This window comes from Haliotis rubra, unplaced genomic scaffold (assembly GCF_003918875.1).
Source record: "Haliotis rubra isolate DU_JTF1 unplaced genomic scaffold, ASM391887v1 Scf428, whole genome shotgun sequence".
Taxonomy (NCBI): Eukaryota; Metazoa; Mollusca; class Gastropoda; order Lepetellida; family Haliotidae; genus Haliotis; species Haliotis rubra.
Genome location: NW_025767111.1, coordinates 681,700 through 700,552, shown reverse-complemented (window position 1 = coordinate 700,552; position 18,853 = coordinate 681,700). Strand labels below are relative to the sequence as shown.

At 40.0% G+C, this 18,853-nt stretch overlaps 1 protein-coding gene across 1 annotated transcript; it reads left to right on the top strand.

Annotated features, from left to right (window-relative positions):
* Positions 1-87: 87 nt before the first annotated feature.
* Positions 88-16,941, top strand: LOC124288887 (vacuolar fusion protein CCZ1 homolog). Its single transcript, XM_046725471.1, has 12 exons — positions 88-318; positions 1,672-1,769; positions 2,013-2,103; positions 2,416-2,538; positions 4,718-4,807; positions 5,554-5,729; positions 6,460-6,600; positions 6,919-7,064; positions 13,892-14,009; positions 14,653-14,805; positions 15,153-15,280; positions 15,861-16,941. The coding sequence occupies exons 1-12, from the start codon at positions 244-246 to the stop codon at positions 15,914-15,916; spliced, it is 1,395 nt and encodes a 464-aa protein (XP_046581427.1). The 5' UTR covers positions 88-243; the 3' UTR covers positions 15,917-16,941.
* The last annotated feature ends 1,912 nt before the right edge of the window (positions 16,942-18,853 follow it).

Sequence of the window (18,853 nt, the reverse complement as noted above, 5' to 3'; positions counted from 1 at the left end):
TGAACACACAGACTGGGGGGATTTTCTATTTCAACCAAACGAAAGTACGCTTATTTAGAGTAGCCTCCCTTTACATGCCGCTCGTAGCGCTTCAGTTCCAATGTTTTCAGAATGGAGTGGAGGCGTGGTGGATTTGGATGATGCCTCTAAATATTATCTAGTTTTCTCTGTCGTGCATGTTTAGAAGTAATGAAATCTTAATATATGTTTTGCAAGTGACACCAATGTGCGAATAATTGCAATATGACTTCTCGTGGATCAACTACACTACTCAATTTCTTCATTTTCAACTCCGAATATGGACCCCGCGAGGGGGAGGTGAGATCATTTGACTGCAGCTGACATTTATGATTATAGATCTATCATAACAAGCAACCTGTCTGTGTTAACTGTGTGCACCAGGGCAGAATAACGTATATATAATATGTCTTGCATAAGACGTATGAATGATAAAGTCATAAATATCCGCCATGACTTGCAGAAACGTTTGTACATGATATGTTTGTAACATAACATTTCGGTTTTAACTCCTCGATGAGCAGTGTAGACTTGACATCTGTTCTGCTGAAACAAACACCTGAGTAGTACTGGATGTGACCATCTATGTGTCATAGTAAGGTGAGGGTGGCACAGTCTTTGCTGTGTAGAGTTGTGTCCCCTGGGTCTATGCACATGAGTTTGTGCCCCCCAGTTACACTGATTATAAACCATGGGCCCCATGCACCAAACCAATGCTTGTGGGTTTCATCACCAAGGAAATGTTGAAGACATGTATTATTTCCTCTGGGATTTCCTCTCACATCAATCTGCTATGCAGTAGTATGACTGAAAACATGTTCAAAGCAGCATAAGACACACAACCTGTCACTGACTTTAAATGAAGTTCTGCTCAAAATGGAATACAAACCCCCTTCCCAGCCCCTGGCTCAGCTCTGTTCCAAACTCCTGCTTATAACAAATTAACATGTGGAAGGTTTGTTGTGACTTGATAGGCAACCAGTTATTGTTGAAGACATGTCGCAAAACCCTTCTAAAGCCCAATGATGACTTGAATTTTCATTTATTGGGTGAAAGTGGCTTTAGAATATGATTATGTAAACAATAACAATGATTAATGATCATTTTATGAGCAAGCTAGACACACACCTTGCCTCTGTGTAACTAGACAGTGGGATAAATACACTGTATGTAAGGTAACTATATATAAAATCAATAGATGCTGCACATATTGCAATGGAAGCTCTAATAAATAATCAATAGTGCAGAAATAGGTCACCAGTCATGGTATACGGCAATATTTTTATCTTTGACTTTGTGACACTAGCTTGAAATAGATATTGCATATATTTTGTGATGTTGGCAGCAACATTATTGCATAATTGGACCAAAAATACACCAATAGCACTATTATTTATTTTAAAGAAACTACGCATCTACACACTGTCACATTGTTAATAACACTGCACTTCAACCTAGTTATTGATAGTTATGTCATGTTATTTCATCCCTGTATTGTGACATCACTAGTCATGTGTTGTAATTTAGAGGTTTATTTATGATACCTAATGCAAATCTTGTGACATGGTGAGTGATTTCCCGAAATCGTTACTCGACATAACAGTAGATTTGCTGAAACTGTGATGACTGAAGCTGGTGGTTTCTCTTTTGCAGGAAGAAAAGAAAATAATGTTCTATCATCCAAATACAACTGACATTGATACAAAGATCAAGAATATTGGGCTGAGTGAAGCCATTGTAAAATTTACAGAGTAAGCAAAATCATCTCTTTCTGTATGATTTATGTTGTAGTTTGTGTTTGTTTTATTATTTAATAAAGAATTCATAGAATAATTCTGATAGATAAGTAAACAAGTTGGAAACATATAACTTTTCAACTCTTTTCAAATCATCCTACGCCATCTTGACTGGATATTCTTTCCATGACTTACCGTTGTACTTTGTGTGTTATTTTCTGCATGTTTTACAACAATTCAACTTTTGTCTGTCTGCAGGACTTTCTCTGATAAGCCATGTGAAAGTGTACACACCCTGAAAACCAGGCAACTCTTTCTGGAACCAGAGCCCAACTTTTGGATGGTGTTGGTAATTACAGTTGAAACAGTTTCTGCAGTTGATAAATCCTGCAAAGAAAGATATTGACAGAAAGTTTTTAAGCTATTAGAAGTAAACATTTTTAAAAGCTATTTTTTTTTCCATGATTTTACTTTTTTTAGAAGTGTTATAAATTTCTGAGTGAAAAAGATCCCTAACCCCAACTGTAACCATAACCCTAGTGTATATATGTAATGTATGCAAGTGATGTCTTTATATTGTATAAAAATATATACATGTACATGATTTCACTGGGCAGGATACATTGGAGAGATTTTGTAATGCTCAGGTTTCTGATTGCAGACTGTCTCGATTCCATTTTCTGAGAAAACCAAAGATGGCAAATCTTACATAGAATACCGTGAAGACGACATCCAAGACTCAGTGTTTGAGGCAGTTGTGAGGCAGTCCTATCGAATGTTTCAGGTCAGCAGATTGAAACATATATACATTTACTTCAATCACATAGAGAAGTGTACAAGCATGTTTTTTGAAGGGACAGTGTGTTGGTCAACTACAATATATGTGACTGTGAGACCAGACACCTCTCTAAACTCTCTCTACATGATGATTTGATGAACACTCTACACGAATGCTTCAGGTGAATTTTCTGATCAGGCAGCTTGTGCATATTATCTGACATTTGTATTTCATAAAATGAACTTAAACCGTCAGTTTCAAATGAAGAAAAAAAGGCAGTGGTGTATATGTTGTTCATATTCACTACACTGTTATTTCTGATTTACATGGCTTCTATACCCAAAAGTGTACTATCCAGGAGGTTCTGTTTGGGTTTCTGTTTTGGGATCAAAAATCATGTTGAAATTGTGAAATGGAGGTGGTAGGGAATAGAAGGGAATGACTCAATGAGCTGATACATCCTTCATTTAGTTTGGGCAATGGAAGTTTGCTCCAGGCTTATCCCATATTTTCAAGGTTTTGTCAGATCTTCATGCAGAGAGATGTCCTACAGGAGTAAACGTTTATTTTTAACTTGATCATGGATAATCGCTACTTCTATCATTACTGATGTTGAACATTGTAGTGTTATGTGAATCACTTCTAAATGCCATTTGTAGTCTTGATGTTCAGGATCTGTCTCCTCCCCAGTATACAGTCAGGTAAATAATGACTGACTGGCCCTATCACTGAGTCGACGATCCTTATGTAAGAGGTATTCAGGTATAGCTCCGAGCAAAAAACATCAGACACTTACAAAAAGTTGTTTGGTCGCCGTGCGGTGAATTCGAACTTGTTTGTGTAATATTTTGCACCGCTGACAACAGTATGACGTTTTCAGCATTATCTCCCCTGTCGTTGGGCCGGGTCATGTGATGACGGTGTAGCAGACAATTTCCTAGTTACCGACGTCATGTCGAAATCTGATCGACTTCTCGCTTTATATGAAGCAGGGTGCAAATCAGTTCAGAAGTTACAGAAAATATTGGGACTTCCTCGGAGTACCATTTACCGACTTATTGCCAGATTTCAAGCTGCTGGCAGTTTTCAGCGCAAGCCGGGATCGGGATGTCCTTGTAAACTCGGAAATGACAGGAGACGACTCACACAACTGGCAGCAGTGCCTCCAAACTGGTCGGCCAAACAACTGGGTGAGCGTGCCACAGCTTTAGGGAGTACTAGAGTATCTGAATGGACTGTAAGGCGGAATTTAAAAGAATCAGGAATCGTGAAGAAAGTGCCGACAAAGGTTCTGTTGATGACGCAAGAGCACAAGCGGAAAAGACAGGAGTGGTGTGAGCGTAATTTTCAAACTGATTATTTACAGACGAATCGAAATTCCAATTTTTTTCGAAATTACAAGGAAAAGGTGGTGTCGAAATGAAAAATGCGAAAAATTGTGCCCAAAGTTTTCGCCTTCTGTTATGGTGTGGGGTGGGATCGGGAAATTTGGGTAAACGCCGCTTCTGGATACTACAGGCCGCATTGATTCAAGCAAGTACTGTGAGCATTTGCAAGAGGGACTGCTAGATTCAAATATCAGACAGACTGGAATTCCCTATGTAATGCAACAAGATAATGCCTGCATACACACGTCCACCTACAACCGAAGCTTGGCTTTGTCAGAACTGCATTCAGGTAGTGCAGTTTCCGGCCGCTTCACCAGACCTGAACCCCATCGAAAATGTCTGGCAAATCATCAAGGACAGAGTGGAAAAGTTGGAACCGAAAGACATTGCAGATTGGAAACGAGTGATTCATGAAACGTCGTACGAGCTATCTGAGGATCTGATAGACAATCTTGTAAATTCCATGCCTCGGCAGATTGAACAGTGTTTGGAGCGAAATGGTGGACTGACTATTGACTTATTGTGAACAATTTAACAATGCATTGTCTACATGTGTGCCAATTTTCATAAATTTATGTCAGTTATTAAATCAAGACGTTGAATCAAAACTTGTCTCATTTTTTTTGCTCAGTACTGCATGTGAACTAGTTGTGGTCAACATGGATGTGTAGGTAGTATGGGTAGTACCAGCACACTTGGTCAGAACAACAACAGCTGGTACATGGTCTCTTTTTGTTCATCATATGCTACATGTTTTTATAGTGTATTTATGACAATATACATTCAATATGTTACAGTTCTTTAATGGGACCTTTGAAAACATTCTTGAAAGAGCAGATCGCAATGTCCAGTCTCTCATACAACGCTTGGATCATTTCTTTTCAAGGGTGAGTGTGTGTGCACTAATGTCATGTTAGCAGACCATGGATTCTGTGGCCCCAAGACTTTAGTTGTTCTTGTCAGGGATGAACAGTAACAATGAAAACTGGAAATTAAGATTGTTGAGTTTGACTAAACATATTCCTATTCTGATCATCTTTTGTTTGTCATTTTGTTTTCAGTCCGGAGTCTGTTTAGGAAACTGATATAAATAATCATGGTTTATGTTGCAACTTGATCCTCGGAAAATTGATCCTGAACATGTATAAAGGGAACAATCAGGTTAATAGACAATATTAAAAGAATTCAGGTACATTATTTGCTGACCCATACAGGGTCATTGTAAGATTAAGCCATGGAATTACCTTCCCTAACATCAATGAACCTCTGAAGTGTTGTTTTCTCCTACCGTGATGCAGCACTATTCATGGAAGTAATGTAAACATGGTATTGGGTAATTGACGGTAGCAACATCCCACTTTTGATTGAATGCTGGCTGACTTCAGTCTGTAGCAATGGTCACCGGATATATATTAAGCCAACCAGTCACTTTGCTAAATAATACTGATATATGTTGTCTATAGCAGGGCTAAACTTCACCCTATCACTATCTGGTTGCTGCTCCCGCCAGTCATTCAGATCCCCTTGTTTACATACGTCAGTGGTAGAGGTGGGACTCTAGGAACACCTGCAGCCTCTTGATGTTGTTGCTCTTTCCATGTGTCTGGAGGAAAATGTCATACGTTTGTTGCAGTATTTATTAACACTCCGTCTACACCAAAGTGATATCCTTGATGTGTTCAACGGCATCCACTTCCTTCCGCTGGACAAGAACACGTACCTCCGCATCCAGTGCTTCATCAACCATCTGGAAGCCACCTTCCCCTCAGTCAAGTACACCGCCTTCCTCTACAACGACCAGCTTGTCTGGTGAGGCCTCACTTGAGGAACAACCAGTTCCTCAAACAATGCAACCTTAGTTACAAAAGGCAATGTTTAGCCTCGATTATTTTCTGGGGCAGTGGGGTAGCCTAATGGTTAAAGCGTTGGCTCGTCACGCCGAAGACCCGGGTTCGAATCCCCACATTGGCACAATGTGTGAAGCCCATTTCTGGTGTCCCCTGCCGTGATGTTGCTGGAATATTGCTAAAAGCGGCGTAAAACTAAAACTCAGTCGATTATTTTCTGGGAGTAGACACGCTGACTCCTGCAGGGCTCGTAGCCTGCATTGTGCCACTTGGACTTTGATACTACTTCTAGTCATGGATTAGAGGCTTGTGTTAGTTTGTAATGTTGTATATGCATATCAACCAGCTTAATGTTCATAGAGGTATTTGGGGTCATAGAGGTAACACCAGACCTGTAAACTGCCACAGTTCACTATACAGAGTTACATCCCTTAGTCATGCCAGGATTTAATGATCATGTTTTCAATTCCCAGTAAGCTGTATTATTTTCCCAGATATTGAACCTTGTTGAGCACCATACTTCTGGTAATGGTTGGTAATAATGGACCACCTGTATCATTTAATATCATTGTTAGTGACATAGTGTGAAATGTAAGCAGTTTGGTAGGTTTGCTTTCAGCATGAATATTACGTCAGTTCATTATGATCATACATGGTGTCTTTTCTCCATGTGTATGTTGCTCATGTTGCAGGAGTGGTTTGAACCAGGATGACATGCGAATCATGTATAAGTACCTGACCACCAGCCTCTTCCCCTCTCACATGGAGCAGGAGTTGCATGGTGTTGGACAATCTCGCTCCCCATCTGCCGGACAGACACCGCACTTTGCTCAGTGAGTACACTGATGTTTGATCATGATCATACACGATCAATGCCCCAAGTTATGTACAAATCTGGTGATCATACAATTCCACACAGGTTTTGAGCTTTTCCACTTGAAAATGATGGATATCTGTTAATAGGATGATGATCGTATTTTGATATGAGCATGTTAGATCCAACTTTTAGAGGCATTTTGAACTGTCAGATTAGCAACACAGTGATGGGGTTCTGTATTACTGAACAAAGCCATATAAATGACATTCCAAAGATATGCAAACGTAGGGTTTAAACTGTTTATAATAACAAAGATGATGCTTACTTGTTGCAGATTTATCGCTGGTCCCCCAAACTTGAAGGATGAAGGTAACTTGGGGAAGATCCCCCGAGTCTTCATCAACACAGAGGAAGAGAATGAGGAATGCCAGCTGCTTGTTTACAAAGCCATGAGCTCCAGTATCTGTATGCTGGTCAACAGTGAGTATAGCCATTAGCTATGGTATCTGTATGCTGGTCAACAGTGAATATAGCCATTAACTCCAGTATCTGTATGGCCATGGTCAACAGTGAGTATAGCCATTAACTCCAGTATCTGTATGCTGGTCAACAGTGAGTATAGCCATTAACTCCAGTATCTGTATGCTGGTCAACAGTGAGTATAGCCATTAACTCCAGTATCTGTATGCTGGTCATGAAAGTATAGCCATTAACTCCAGTATCTGTATGCTGGTCAACAGTGAGTATAGCCATTAACTCCAGTATCTGTATGCTGGTCAACAGTGAGTATAGCCATTAACTCCAGTATCTGTATGCTGGTCAACAGTGAGTATAGCCATTAACTCCAGTATCTGTATGCTGGTCAACAGTGAGTATAGCCATTAACTCCAGTATCTGTATGCTGGTCAACAGTGAGTATAGCCATTAACTCCAGTATCTGTATCTGTATGCTGGTCAACAGTGAGTATAGCCATTAACTCCAGTATCTGTATGCTGTCAACAGTGAGTATAGCCATTAACTCCAGTATCTGTATGGGTCAACAGTGAGTATAGCCATTAACTCCAGTATCTGTATGCTCAACAGTGAGTCATTAACAGTGATGTAACAGTGAGCCATTAACTCCAGTATCTGTATGCTGGTCAACAGTGAGTATAGCCATTATCTCAACAGTATTAACTGTATGCTATGCTGGTCAACAGTGAGTATAGCCATTAACTCCAGTATCTGTATGCCATGAGTAACTAACCCAGTATCTGTATGCTGGTCAACAGTGAGTATAGCCATTAACTCCTCCAGTATCTGTATGCTGGTCAACAGTGAGTATAGCCATTAACTCCAGTATCTGTATGCTGGTCAACAGTGACATATTAACCATTAACTGTATGCTGGTCAACAGAGTATAGCCATAGCCATTAACTCCAGTATCTGTATGCTGGTCAACAGTGAGTATAGCCATTAACTCCAGTATCTGTATGCTGGTCAACAGTGAGTAGTATAGCCATTAACTCCAGTATCTGTATGCTGGTCAACAGTGAGTATAGCCATTAACTCCAGTATCTGTATGCTGGTCAACAGTGAGTATAGCCATTAACTCCAGTATCTGTATGCTGGTCAACAGTGAGTATAGCCATTAACTCCAGTATCTGTATGCAACAGTGAGTGGTCAACAGTGAGTATAGCCATTAACTCCAGTATCTGTATGCTGGTCAACAGTGAGTATAGCCATTAACTCCAGTATCTGTATGCTGGTCAACAGTGAGTATAGCCATTAACTCCAGTATCTGTATGCTGGTCAACAGTGAGTATAGCCATTAACTATGCTGGTCAACAGTATAGCCATTAACTCCAGTGTATGCTGGTCAACAGTGATTAACTCCAGTATCTATATGCTGCCATTAATATAATGCCATTAACTCCAGTATCCAGAGTATCTGTATGCTGGTCAACAGTGAGTATAGCCATTAACTCCAGTATCTGTATGCTGGTCAACAGTGAGTATAGCCATTATAGCCATTAACTCAGTATCTGTATGCTGGTCAACAGTGAGTATAGCCATTAACTCCAGTATCTGTATGCTGGTCAACAGTGAGTATAGCCATTAACTCCAGTATCTGTATGCTGGTCAACAGTGAGTATAGCCATTAACCTATCTGTATGCCAGCAGTCCCAGTATCTGTATGCTGGTCAACAGTGAGTATAGCCATTAACTCCAGTATCTGTATGCTGGTCAACAGTGAGTATAGCCATTAACTCCAGTATCTGTATGCTGGTCAACAGTGAGTATAGCCATTAACTCCAGTATCTGTATTAACAGTGAGTATAGCCATTAACTCCAGTATCTGTATGCTGGTCAACAGTGAGTATAGCCATTAACTCCAGTATCTGTATGCTGGTCAACAGTGAGTATAGCCATTAACTCCAGTATCTGTATGCTGGTCAACAGTGAGTATAGCCATTAACTCCAGTATCTGTATGCTGGTCAACAGTGAGTATAGCCATTAACTCCAGTATCTGTATGCTGGTCAACAGTGAGTATAGCCATTAACTCCAGTATCTGTATGTATCTGCTGGTCAACAGTGAGTATAGCCATTAACTCCAGTATCTGTATGCTGGTCAAACAGTGATGCTATAGCCATTAACTCCAGTATCTGTATGCTGGTCAACAGTGAGTATAGCCATTAACTCCAGTATCTGTATGCTGGTCAACAGTGAGTATAACTCCAGTATCCATTAACTCCAGTATCTGTATGCTGGTCAACAGTGAGTATAGCCATTAACTCCAGTATCTGTATGCTGTATGCTCAACAGTGAGTATAGCCATTAACTCCAGTATCTGTATGCTGGTCAACAGTGAGTATAGCCATTAACTCCAGTATCTGTATGCTGGTCAACAGTGAGTATAGCCATTAACTCCAGTATCTGTATGCTGGTCATGAGTATAGGTCAACAGTGAGTATAGCCATTAACTCCAGTATCTGTATGCTGGTCAACAGGTCAATAGCATGCTGGTCAACAGTGAGTATAGCCATTAACTCCAGTATCTGTATGCTGGTCAACAGTGAGTATAGCCATTAACTCCAGTATCTGTATGCTGGTCAACAGTGAGTATAGCCATTAACTCCAGTATCTGTATGCTGGTCAACAGTGAGTATAGCCATTAACTCCAGTATCTGTATGCTGGTCAACAGTGAGTATAGCCATTAACTCCAGTATCTGTATGCTGGTCAACAGTGAGTATAGCCATTAACTCCAGTATCTGTATGCTGGTCAACAGTTAGCCATTAACTCCAGTATCTGTATGCTGGTCAACAGTGAGTATAGCCATTAACTCCAGTATCTGTATGCTATCAACAGTGAGTATAGTTAACTCCAGTATCTGTATGTCAACAGTGAGTATAGCCATTAACTCCAGTATCTGTATGCTGGTCAACAGTGAGTATAGCCATTAACTCCAGTATCTGTATGCTGGTCAACAGTGAGTATAGCCATTAACTCCAGTATCTGTATGCTGGTCAACAGTGAGTATAGCCATTAACTCCAGTATCTGTATGCTGGTCAACAGTGAGTATAGCCATTAACTCCAGTATCTGTATGCTGGTCAACAGTGAGTATAGCCATTAACTCCAGTATCTGTATGCTGGTCAACAGTGAGTATAGCCATTAACTCCAGTATCTGTATGCTGGTCAACAGTGAGTATAGCCATTAACTCCAGTATCTGTATGCTGGTCAACAGTGAGTGTTGCTAACAGTAAGTATAGCCATTAACTCCAGTATCTGTATGCTGGTCAACAGTGAGTATAGCCATTAACTCCAGTATCTGTATGCTGGTCAACAGTGAGTATAGCCATTAACTCCAGTATCTGTATGTATGCTGGTCAACAGTGAGTATAGCCATTAACTCCAGTATCTGTATGCTGGTCAACAGTGAGTATAGCCATTAACTCCAGTATCTGTATGCTGGTCAACAGTGAGTATAGCCATTAACTCCAGTATCTGTATGCTGGTCAACAGTGAGTATAGCCATTAACTCCAGGTATCTGTATGCTGGTCAACAGTGAGTATAGCCATTAACTATCAGTATCTGTATGCTGGTCAGCAGTGAGTATAGCCATTAACTCCAGTATCTGTATGCTGGTCAACAGTGAGTATAGCCATTAACTCCAGTATCTGTATGCTGGTCAACAGTGAGTATAGCCATTAACTCCAGTATCTGTATGCTGGTCAACAGTGAGTATAGCCATTAACTCCAGTATCTGTATGCTGGTCAACAGTGAGTATAGCCATTAACTCCAGTATCTGTATGCTGGTCAACAGTGAGTATAGCCATTAACTCCAGTATCTGTATGCTGGTCAACAGTGAGTATAGCCATTAACTCCAGTATCTGTATGCTGGTCAACAGTGAGTATAGCCATTAACTCCAGTATCTGTATGCTGGTCAACAGTGAGTATAGCCATTAACTCCATCTGTATCTGTATGCTGGTCAACAGTGAGTATAGCCATTAACTCCAGTATCTGTATGCTGGTCAACAGTGAGTATAGCCATTAACTCCAGTATCTGTATGCTGGTCAACAGTGAGTATAGCCATTAACTCCAGTATCTGTATGCTGGTCAACAGTGAGTATAGCCATTAACTCCAGTATCTGTATGCTGGTCAACAGTGAGTATAGCCATTAACTCCAGTATCTGTATGCTGGTCAACAGTGAGTATAGCCATTAACTCCAGTATCTGTATGCTGGTCAACAGTGAGTATAGCCATTAACTCCAGTATCTGTATGCTGGTCAACAGTGAGTATAGCCATTAACTCCAGTATCTGTATGGTCAACAGTGAGTATAGCCATTACAGTGTATGTATGAGCCATTAACTCCAGTATCTGTATGCTGGTCAACAGTGAGTATAGCCATTAACTCCAGTATCTGTATGCTGGTCAACAGTGAGTATAGCCATTAACTCATTATTAACTCCAGCTGTATGCTGGTCAACAGTGAGTATATCTCCAGTATCTGTATGCTGGTCAACAGTGAGTATAGCCATTAACTATAGCCATTATAGCTTAACTCAGTATCTGTATGCTGGTCAACAGTGAGTATAGCCATTAACTCCAGTATCTGTATGCTGGTCAACAGTGAGTATAGCCATTAACTCCAGTATCTGTATGCTGGTCAACAGTGAGTATAGCCATTAACTCCAGTATCTGTATGCTGGTCAACAGTGAGTATAGCCATTAACTCCAGTATCTGTATGCTGGTCAACAGTGAGTATAGCCATTAACTCCAGTATCTGTATGCTGGTCAACAGTGAGAGCCATTATAGCTGTATGCATTAACCATCTCCAGTATCTGTATGCTGGTCAACAGTGAGTATAGCCATTAACTCCAGTATCTGTATGCTGGTCAACAGTGAGTATAGCCATTAACTCCAGTATCTGTATGCTGGTCAACAGTGAGTATAGCCATTAACTCCAGTATCTGTATGCTGGTCAACAGTGTATAACCATCAGTATCTGTATGCTGGTCAACAGTGAGTATAGCCATTAACTCCAGTATCTGTATGCTGGTCAACAGTGAGTATAGCCATTATCTGTATGCTGGTCAACAGTGAGTATAGCCATTAACTCCATATCTGTATGCTGGTCAACAGTGAGTATAGCCATTAACTCCAGTATCTGTATGCTGGTCAACAGTGAGTATAGCCATTAACTCCAGTATCTGTATGCTGGTCAACAGTGAGTATAGCCAATCAGCTGATAGCCATTAACTATATCTGCCAACAGTGAGTATAGCCATTAACTCCAGTATCTGTATGCTGGTCAACAGTGATGTATAGCCATTAACTCCAGTATCTGTATGCTGGTCAACAGTGAGTATAGCCATTATATGCTGGTCAACAGTGAGTATAACCATTAACTCAGTATCTGTATGCTGGTCAACAGTGAGTATAGCCATTAACTCCAGTATCTGTATGCTGGTCAACAGTGAGTATAGCCATTAACTCCAGTATCTGTATGCTGGTCAACAGTGAGTATAGCCATTAACTATCTGTATGTATCTGCCATTATGCTGGTCAACAGTGAGTATAGCCATTAACTCCAGTATCTGTATCTGCTGGGTCAACAGTGAGTATAGCCATTAACTCCAGTATCTGTATGCTGGTCAACAGTGAGTATAGCCATTAACTCCAGTATCTGTATGCTGGTCAACAGTGAGTATAGCCATTAACTCTATCTGTATGTATCTGTATGCTGGTCAACAGTGAGTATAGCCATTAACTCCAGTATCTGTATGCTGGTCAACAGTGAGTATAGCCATTAACTCCAGTATCTGTATGCTGGTCAACAGTGAGTATAGCCATTAACTCCAGTATCTGTATGCTGGTCAACAGTGAGTATAGCCATTAACTCCAGTATCTGTATGCTGGTCAACAGTGAGTATAGCCATTAACTCCAGTATCTGTATGCTGGTCAACAGTGAGTATAGCCATTAACTCCAGTATCTGTATGCTGGTCAACAGTGAGTATAGCCATTAACTCCAGTATCTGTATGCTGGTCAACAGTGAGTATAGCCATTAACTCCAGTATCTGTATGCTGGTCAACAGTGAGTATAGCCATTAACTCCAGTATCTGTATGCTGGTCAACAGTGAGTATAGCCATTAACTCCAGTATCTGTATGCTGGTCAACAGTGAGTATAGCCATTAACTCCAGTATCTGTATGCTGGTCAACAGTGAGTATAGCCATTAACTCCAGTATCTGTATGCTGGTCAACAGTGAGTATAGCCATTAACTCCAGTATCTGTATCTGGTCATCAGTGAGTCAGCATTGAGTATCTGTATGCTGGTCAACATTAAGTATAGCCATTATCTCCAGTATGTATGGGTCAACAGTGAGTATAGCCATTAACTCCAGTATCTGTATGCTGGTCAACAGTGAGTATAGCCATTAACTCCAGTATCTGTATGCTGGTCAACAGTGAGTATAGCCTCCATAGCCATTAACTCCAGTATAGCCATTAACTCCAGTATCTGTATGCTGGTCAACAGTGAGTATAGCCATTAACTCCAGTATCTGTATGCTGGTCAACAGTGAGTATAGCCATTAACTCCAGTATCTGTATGCTGGTCAACAGTGAGTATAGCCATTAACTCCAGTATCTGTATGTTGGTCAACAGTGAGTATTGCTAACAGTGAGTATTTTGCTGTCTGACATGATATTGATGTAAACTGAAGGCCTTCAAAGGGTTGTAAACAACTTATGGATTTGTTATTGTAACATGAGGACTTTGTGTACATTTTGTTTCAGCCAAGAATACAGTATCATTTGACATGTGTCGGAAGTTGGATGGTTTCCTTGGTCCCCAGATGAGCAAGTTGTCGTCTGACATCAGCGAGCAGTACTCCAAGAGACCAGCAGCTCTCAGGTACATGGTGGATCTCACTGCCACAGTGTCATCTGGTGGTCCTAACGTGTGAACTAGTTGCTTGTGTAACACTGTACTCCATTCACATGGATCTTACATCCTACTATGTTCAGCCAGACTTGATTATGTAGAGGTTGCCATGATATAGACACAATATTGCTCATTGTAACATGGAACAGCTCTGTCACGGAAGTGGGAACACTAACTGCTCTGTCACAGAAGTGGGGCACTGATTCACTGAAGACACTGAAGTGGGGCACAAATGACTTGGTTACAGGAGTAGGGGCACCAATGACTGATTCACTTAAATGACTGGGGCACAAATGACTGATTCACTCAAGTGTGGGCACAAGTGGCTCAGTCACTGATGTTGGGGCACAAAGGACTATCACTGAATTGGGTGAACAAAGGTCTCATCAGTGAAGTCGGGGCACAAATGACTTGTCACTGATATGAGGGCACCAATGACTCAGTCACTGACAGATGACCCCAATGCCTGGATCACTGTTTTCAAAGCAGCTATAAACCCAACTGATTGACCATGTCCCTTAACATGTTGATGTAGTGTGATCTGAAGCCAGAGCTATTTCGAGGCAGTTAACCGTGATGAGAAGTGTAAGTGTTTGTCCTGCTTGTTTTACAGCACCACAGATCCCCAGTTTAAGTATATCTACTTCAACCACATGAACCTGGCGCAGAAGACCACAGTCCACATCGAGATCCGGAAACTCACGGGGGTCAACATTCCCCAGGAGACCCTGCGACTACTGGCGGACATCAATGCTGACCTCACAAGGTACAGCAGATGACATAATACTTTGGTCATGACATGATATGCAAACACTATTAAAGTGTTAATCATTTCTGTGTATATTTTCACGGAAAAAAATATAAAATGTTGATAATGCAGTGTTTTAAAAACACCAAGTAAACATCAGCAGTTCTAGAAATGGTTAATTGCTGTGCGATTTTTTTTAACTTTATCCTGTCTTTAACAAAGATATCTTAGGTAGAACAGTCCTTCCTACCAAAACATAACATACATTTTGGCTTGCAAGTAAGTACCATTACCTCTGAAGTTTATTTGCTGACAACAAAATGGTTTTATTGTAGTTATAGTTTGTGAGTGAATGTTGTTTCCAGGGGTAACGAGGATGGTGAAACAATAGTGAAGACACTCTCAGACTATTGGGTGGTTGGGAAGAAATCCGACCAGCGGGAGTTCTATGTCGTCATCAATCAGAAGAATGCCAATCTCATAGAAATCAATGGTAAGTATGTCATCAGTGAAAGTGTGATTGAATTTCTGTCTGTTATTTGTTCTGCACATCTGTATGTGAAAACTAAAGAATAAATATTAGATTTAGTGTTGATCAAAGATCTACTATCTAATAATAACGTCAACTATTCGTTTGTGATGCCCTATATTAGGTTAACAGAAGATTGTTCTCTAAACCTAAATATTCCTATGTAAGCATTATCGAATCCATATGGAACGTCAACACGAAAACAGAATGTTGGCATTGTATTTAGCAACCCATTTTCTTCATGGACCATACATAATTCTCAATAATCTTTCTTATTAACCTGATGAATTTTCCTTTCTTTGATACTAAGAAGAGAAGAGGCACATTTCTGAGACAAGAAACCCACAATCTTGTCCAAATATGATTCCAGCATCCCTCATGTTCAACAAATTACCAAATTTATATTGATATTCAGATAAGATAAAAAGAAAACCTTTCACCCCCACTATTCATTGACACAACCTAACATGCATCAAGAGTGATCTCCCCTGATGTGAGTAGCTGTCACCGGGCACTTGTTATTCCTTGTGTATTTTTGTTACAGAGGAAGTGAAGAAACTATGCTCAATGCACCTCAACAGTATATTCTTCCTGGACTGATGGCCATCACCTGTAAATAATATGCAATCTGTCAGGATGCATGTATAAACTGTACACTAGTTGTGGACATGCCTGGCCACAGACAGAAACATGACAGTACTGTTGTCATGTGTCATGTTCATATGGACAGTTTAATTTCAAGACAAATAGGATATCCAAATTGGTTTGAATGTAACTTATTTGCATGTTTAAGCCGACATTATGGACATAGGCATTGTTTTGAAAATATTTCTTGTGATCTCCATCAAGGGCGTAGCATACCTGTAAAGTGATAATACATTAGAAATATTATAGTGTTGCAAATTTCAAGATATCAAGTTGTAATAATGCCATTAACATGTATACTGGTAAACATTAAAAAATCCTGAAAATGTTTTCTCCAAATGAGCATTATTATGACATACTCACCAAGATTTGTCCAGCTTGTCCAGTCCTACCAAAACAGCTTTAGCTACCTCTGAAGCAAGTAGCCATGTATCTGTCAGTCATACTTCTCAACAAGATCTTTTACAATAGACACATTATCAGAAAATCAGTTTAAGTAATTTGTTAATGTTACTATTATTGATGTGAAACATTTTGTTAGATTAATGGCAGAAGATGGACAAATAGATGTTTATCTCAATGTTTGTTTGTTACTGAAAGATACAATCTTTCACACGCAGGTTTTGTGAACAATGATTAATCATGACATCAGAGCAGAATCGCAGATAAATACTTGATGCACAGTTATTGTGTAAAAGAGAAATTTTCATAACCATTATTTTTGTCAGCCCAAATCATCCTGCTTTATTGTGTTGATAATTGTCCCATGAGATGCAAAAGCTGTTGTGCAAGTAGCTATAAGTTGAAAGTGTAATCCTGACTGTGTATCAGCTGAGTGTCCTTCAGATGAGAATTACACAGATATACACTGTACACTGTATATATATTTATATGCCAGTGCATGGACAGTATGTTTATTCTGCTGTATATTAAATATGTTATTATGGTATTTTTTTGTAAATAAATTATACTCAAAGATTCTTCATTTGTATATTTTCATGTGTGTATTCAATATGTTATTTATAAGACCATATTTGACTTAATATCACCAACATGCAGTGCACAAAACAGTTAGAGAACACTCACCTTGGCTGCAAAACAGCTGGTCAAAGAATAGTAGATGTTCCTCATTAGATATAACAAATCTAATGTGATTGAAGTCAGTGGAGTAGATGTGTGTAGAAGGAGGGTTTATATAGAGAATAAGTATGGTTATCGAGTCCATCCTGACTGTCTTGCTTGAATATTGGTATTTACTCCAATTATGGATAACATTGAAGCTGAAATAGTATGTACATATTGATGCTCCCATAGACAAGAACAGTTTTCTAACATTTGAAGTCCAAGTGTTAGTTTTTAAAATATGCACTGACTTACAGATACATTACATAAAACATACTTTACTGGCTTGAGGAGAAACATTTAAAATAGGATTAAACAATTTCAGAGAAAACAAAACTAGAAGGTGTGTGTGTGCGCGTGCGTGCGTGCGTGCGTGATATCTCTGTCATACCATTATATGTGTGATTTATAGGTCTGTGGTTATTATTGCTAGTTATGAATCTCAGATATGGACTATACAAGGCGGTTTTGCAAGCATCTTTCATTTCTAGTTCAGATGATAAATCAGTGGAAGGTTTGACCATTACTGAGGGATGGGGACTGAAAAGTGATGACATATGAATTCCTTGGCACATTAATGAACAGTAATTATTATAAGACAGTTCTGTTCAGGGCAGTACTTGTGCCAATTGTCAAAGAGAGGATGCCTCAACATTTTGAGATACAACTGCTTCGTACTTGGTGATATTCATGGCTCTGTGCGACTGACACGACTCCATCGATCAGGAGAACACACCATGAAAAGCGCTTGAAGTGGTGGTTGCTTGAAAGAACACTTCACTGTCAAGACTACTGCATATAGGCTAGGTCCAAAGCTGTACACTGCCACTGCATTCTTGGAAATAGGCGCAATGTCTTGCTGAGTTCTTCCCCAAGGAAACAACTCCGGTAACACGAGGAAGTATCGGACGATATGTGAGGTCCTGTGAGAAGCTTGGAAGATCCCAACACATAACCAGTATGATGCGATACAGATGCATATCTGTCAAAGGGACAGAGACATACAATTTGGCCAGCTGCACCAAACACCATACAGGAAGACCGTTGTTGAACCGTTAACTACAAGTTATTCAGAACTTCCCATCTGCTAATTGTGGCACCAAATCCGTGCTCGAAGAGATATTTAACTAGTTATGTTTGATAGCTTTTAAAGTCCATTAAACCCAACTCACTCAACACATCGTTACAAAGCGGAAGGAGTGAGTGCAAATATATAGAAGAGTGAGTGAGTTTAGTTTTACGCCGATTTTAGCAATATTACCGACGAGTGAATCCAGAGATGGGCTTCACGCATTGTGTCCACGTGGGGAATCGAACTCGGGTCTTTGACGTAGCAAGCGAACGCTTTATCCACTAGGCTACCCCACCGCCCCATCAATACAAGACATGCAAGCAACGTTTACGAGGTTCTCAAGAAAAAGAGGACCTTTATCACAATAACCGCTGGTCCATTCTATCAGAGACCATACAATATTATATGGTCTCTGATTCTATTCCATTCAAAATTACCATATTGAGATTTTACAGTATTGAGTCTGCGACTTTCAATGTAATGACTGCGCACTATGTATAATCGTATTTAGTTGAAATTAACATAAAGATTTTAAAATAGACAAGACAAAACAGACATGACGGCTAGTTTCCCGCGTTAACTCTAGCGGATTTCCACAAAGTCAGCGCACTACAGCTGGATCATTAGCCTGGCGCCTTGGACAGCTCGCCCACCGTGCCCCCGGTGTTATCGTTCATAAACCCAAACACATGTTAAAT

Bases quoted from the DNA above. Each gene is read 5' to 3' on its own strand.
- LOC124288887 (XM_046725471.1), top strand. From the start codon at position 244: ATGACTTCTCGTGGATCAACTACACTACTCAATTTCTTCATTTTCAAC. The intron at 7,065-13,891 runs GTGAGTATAGCC...ATTTTGTTTCAG, and splicing joins TATCTGTATGCTGGTCAACA to CCAAGAATACAGTATCATTT. The intron at 15,281-15,860 runs GTAAGTATGTCA...TTTTTGTTACAG, and splicing joins CAATCTCATAGAAATCAATG to AGGAAGTGAAGAAACTATGC.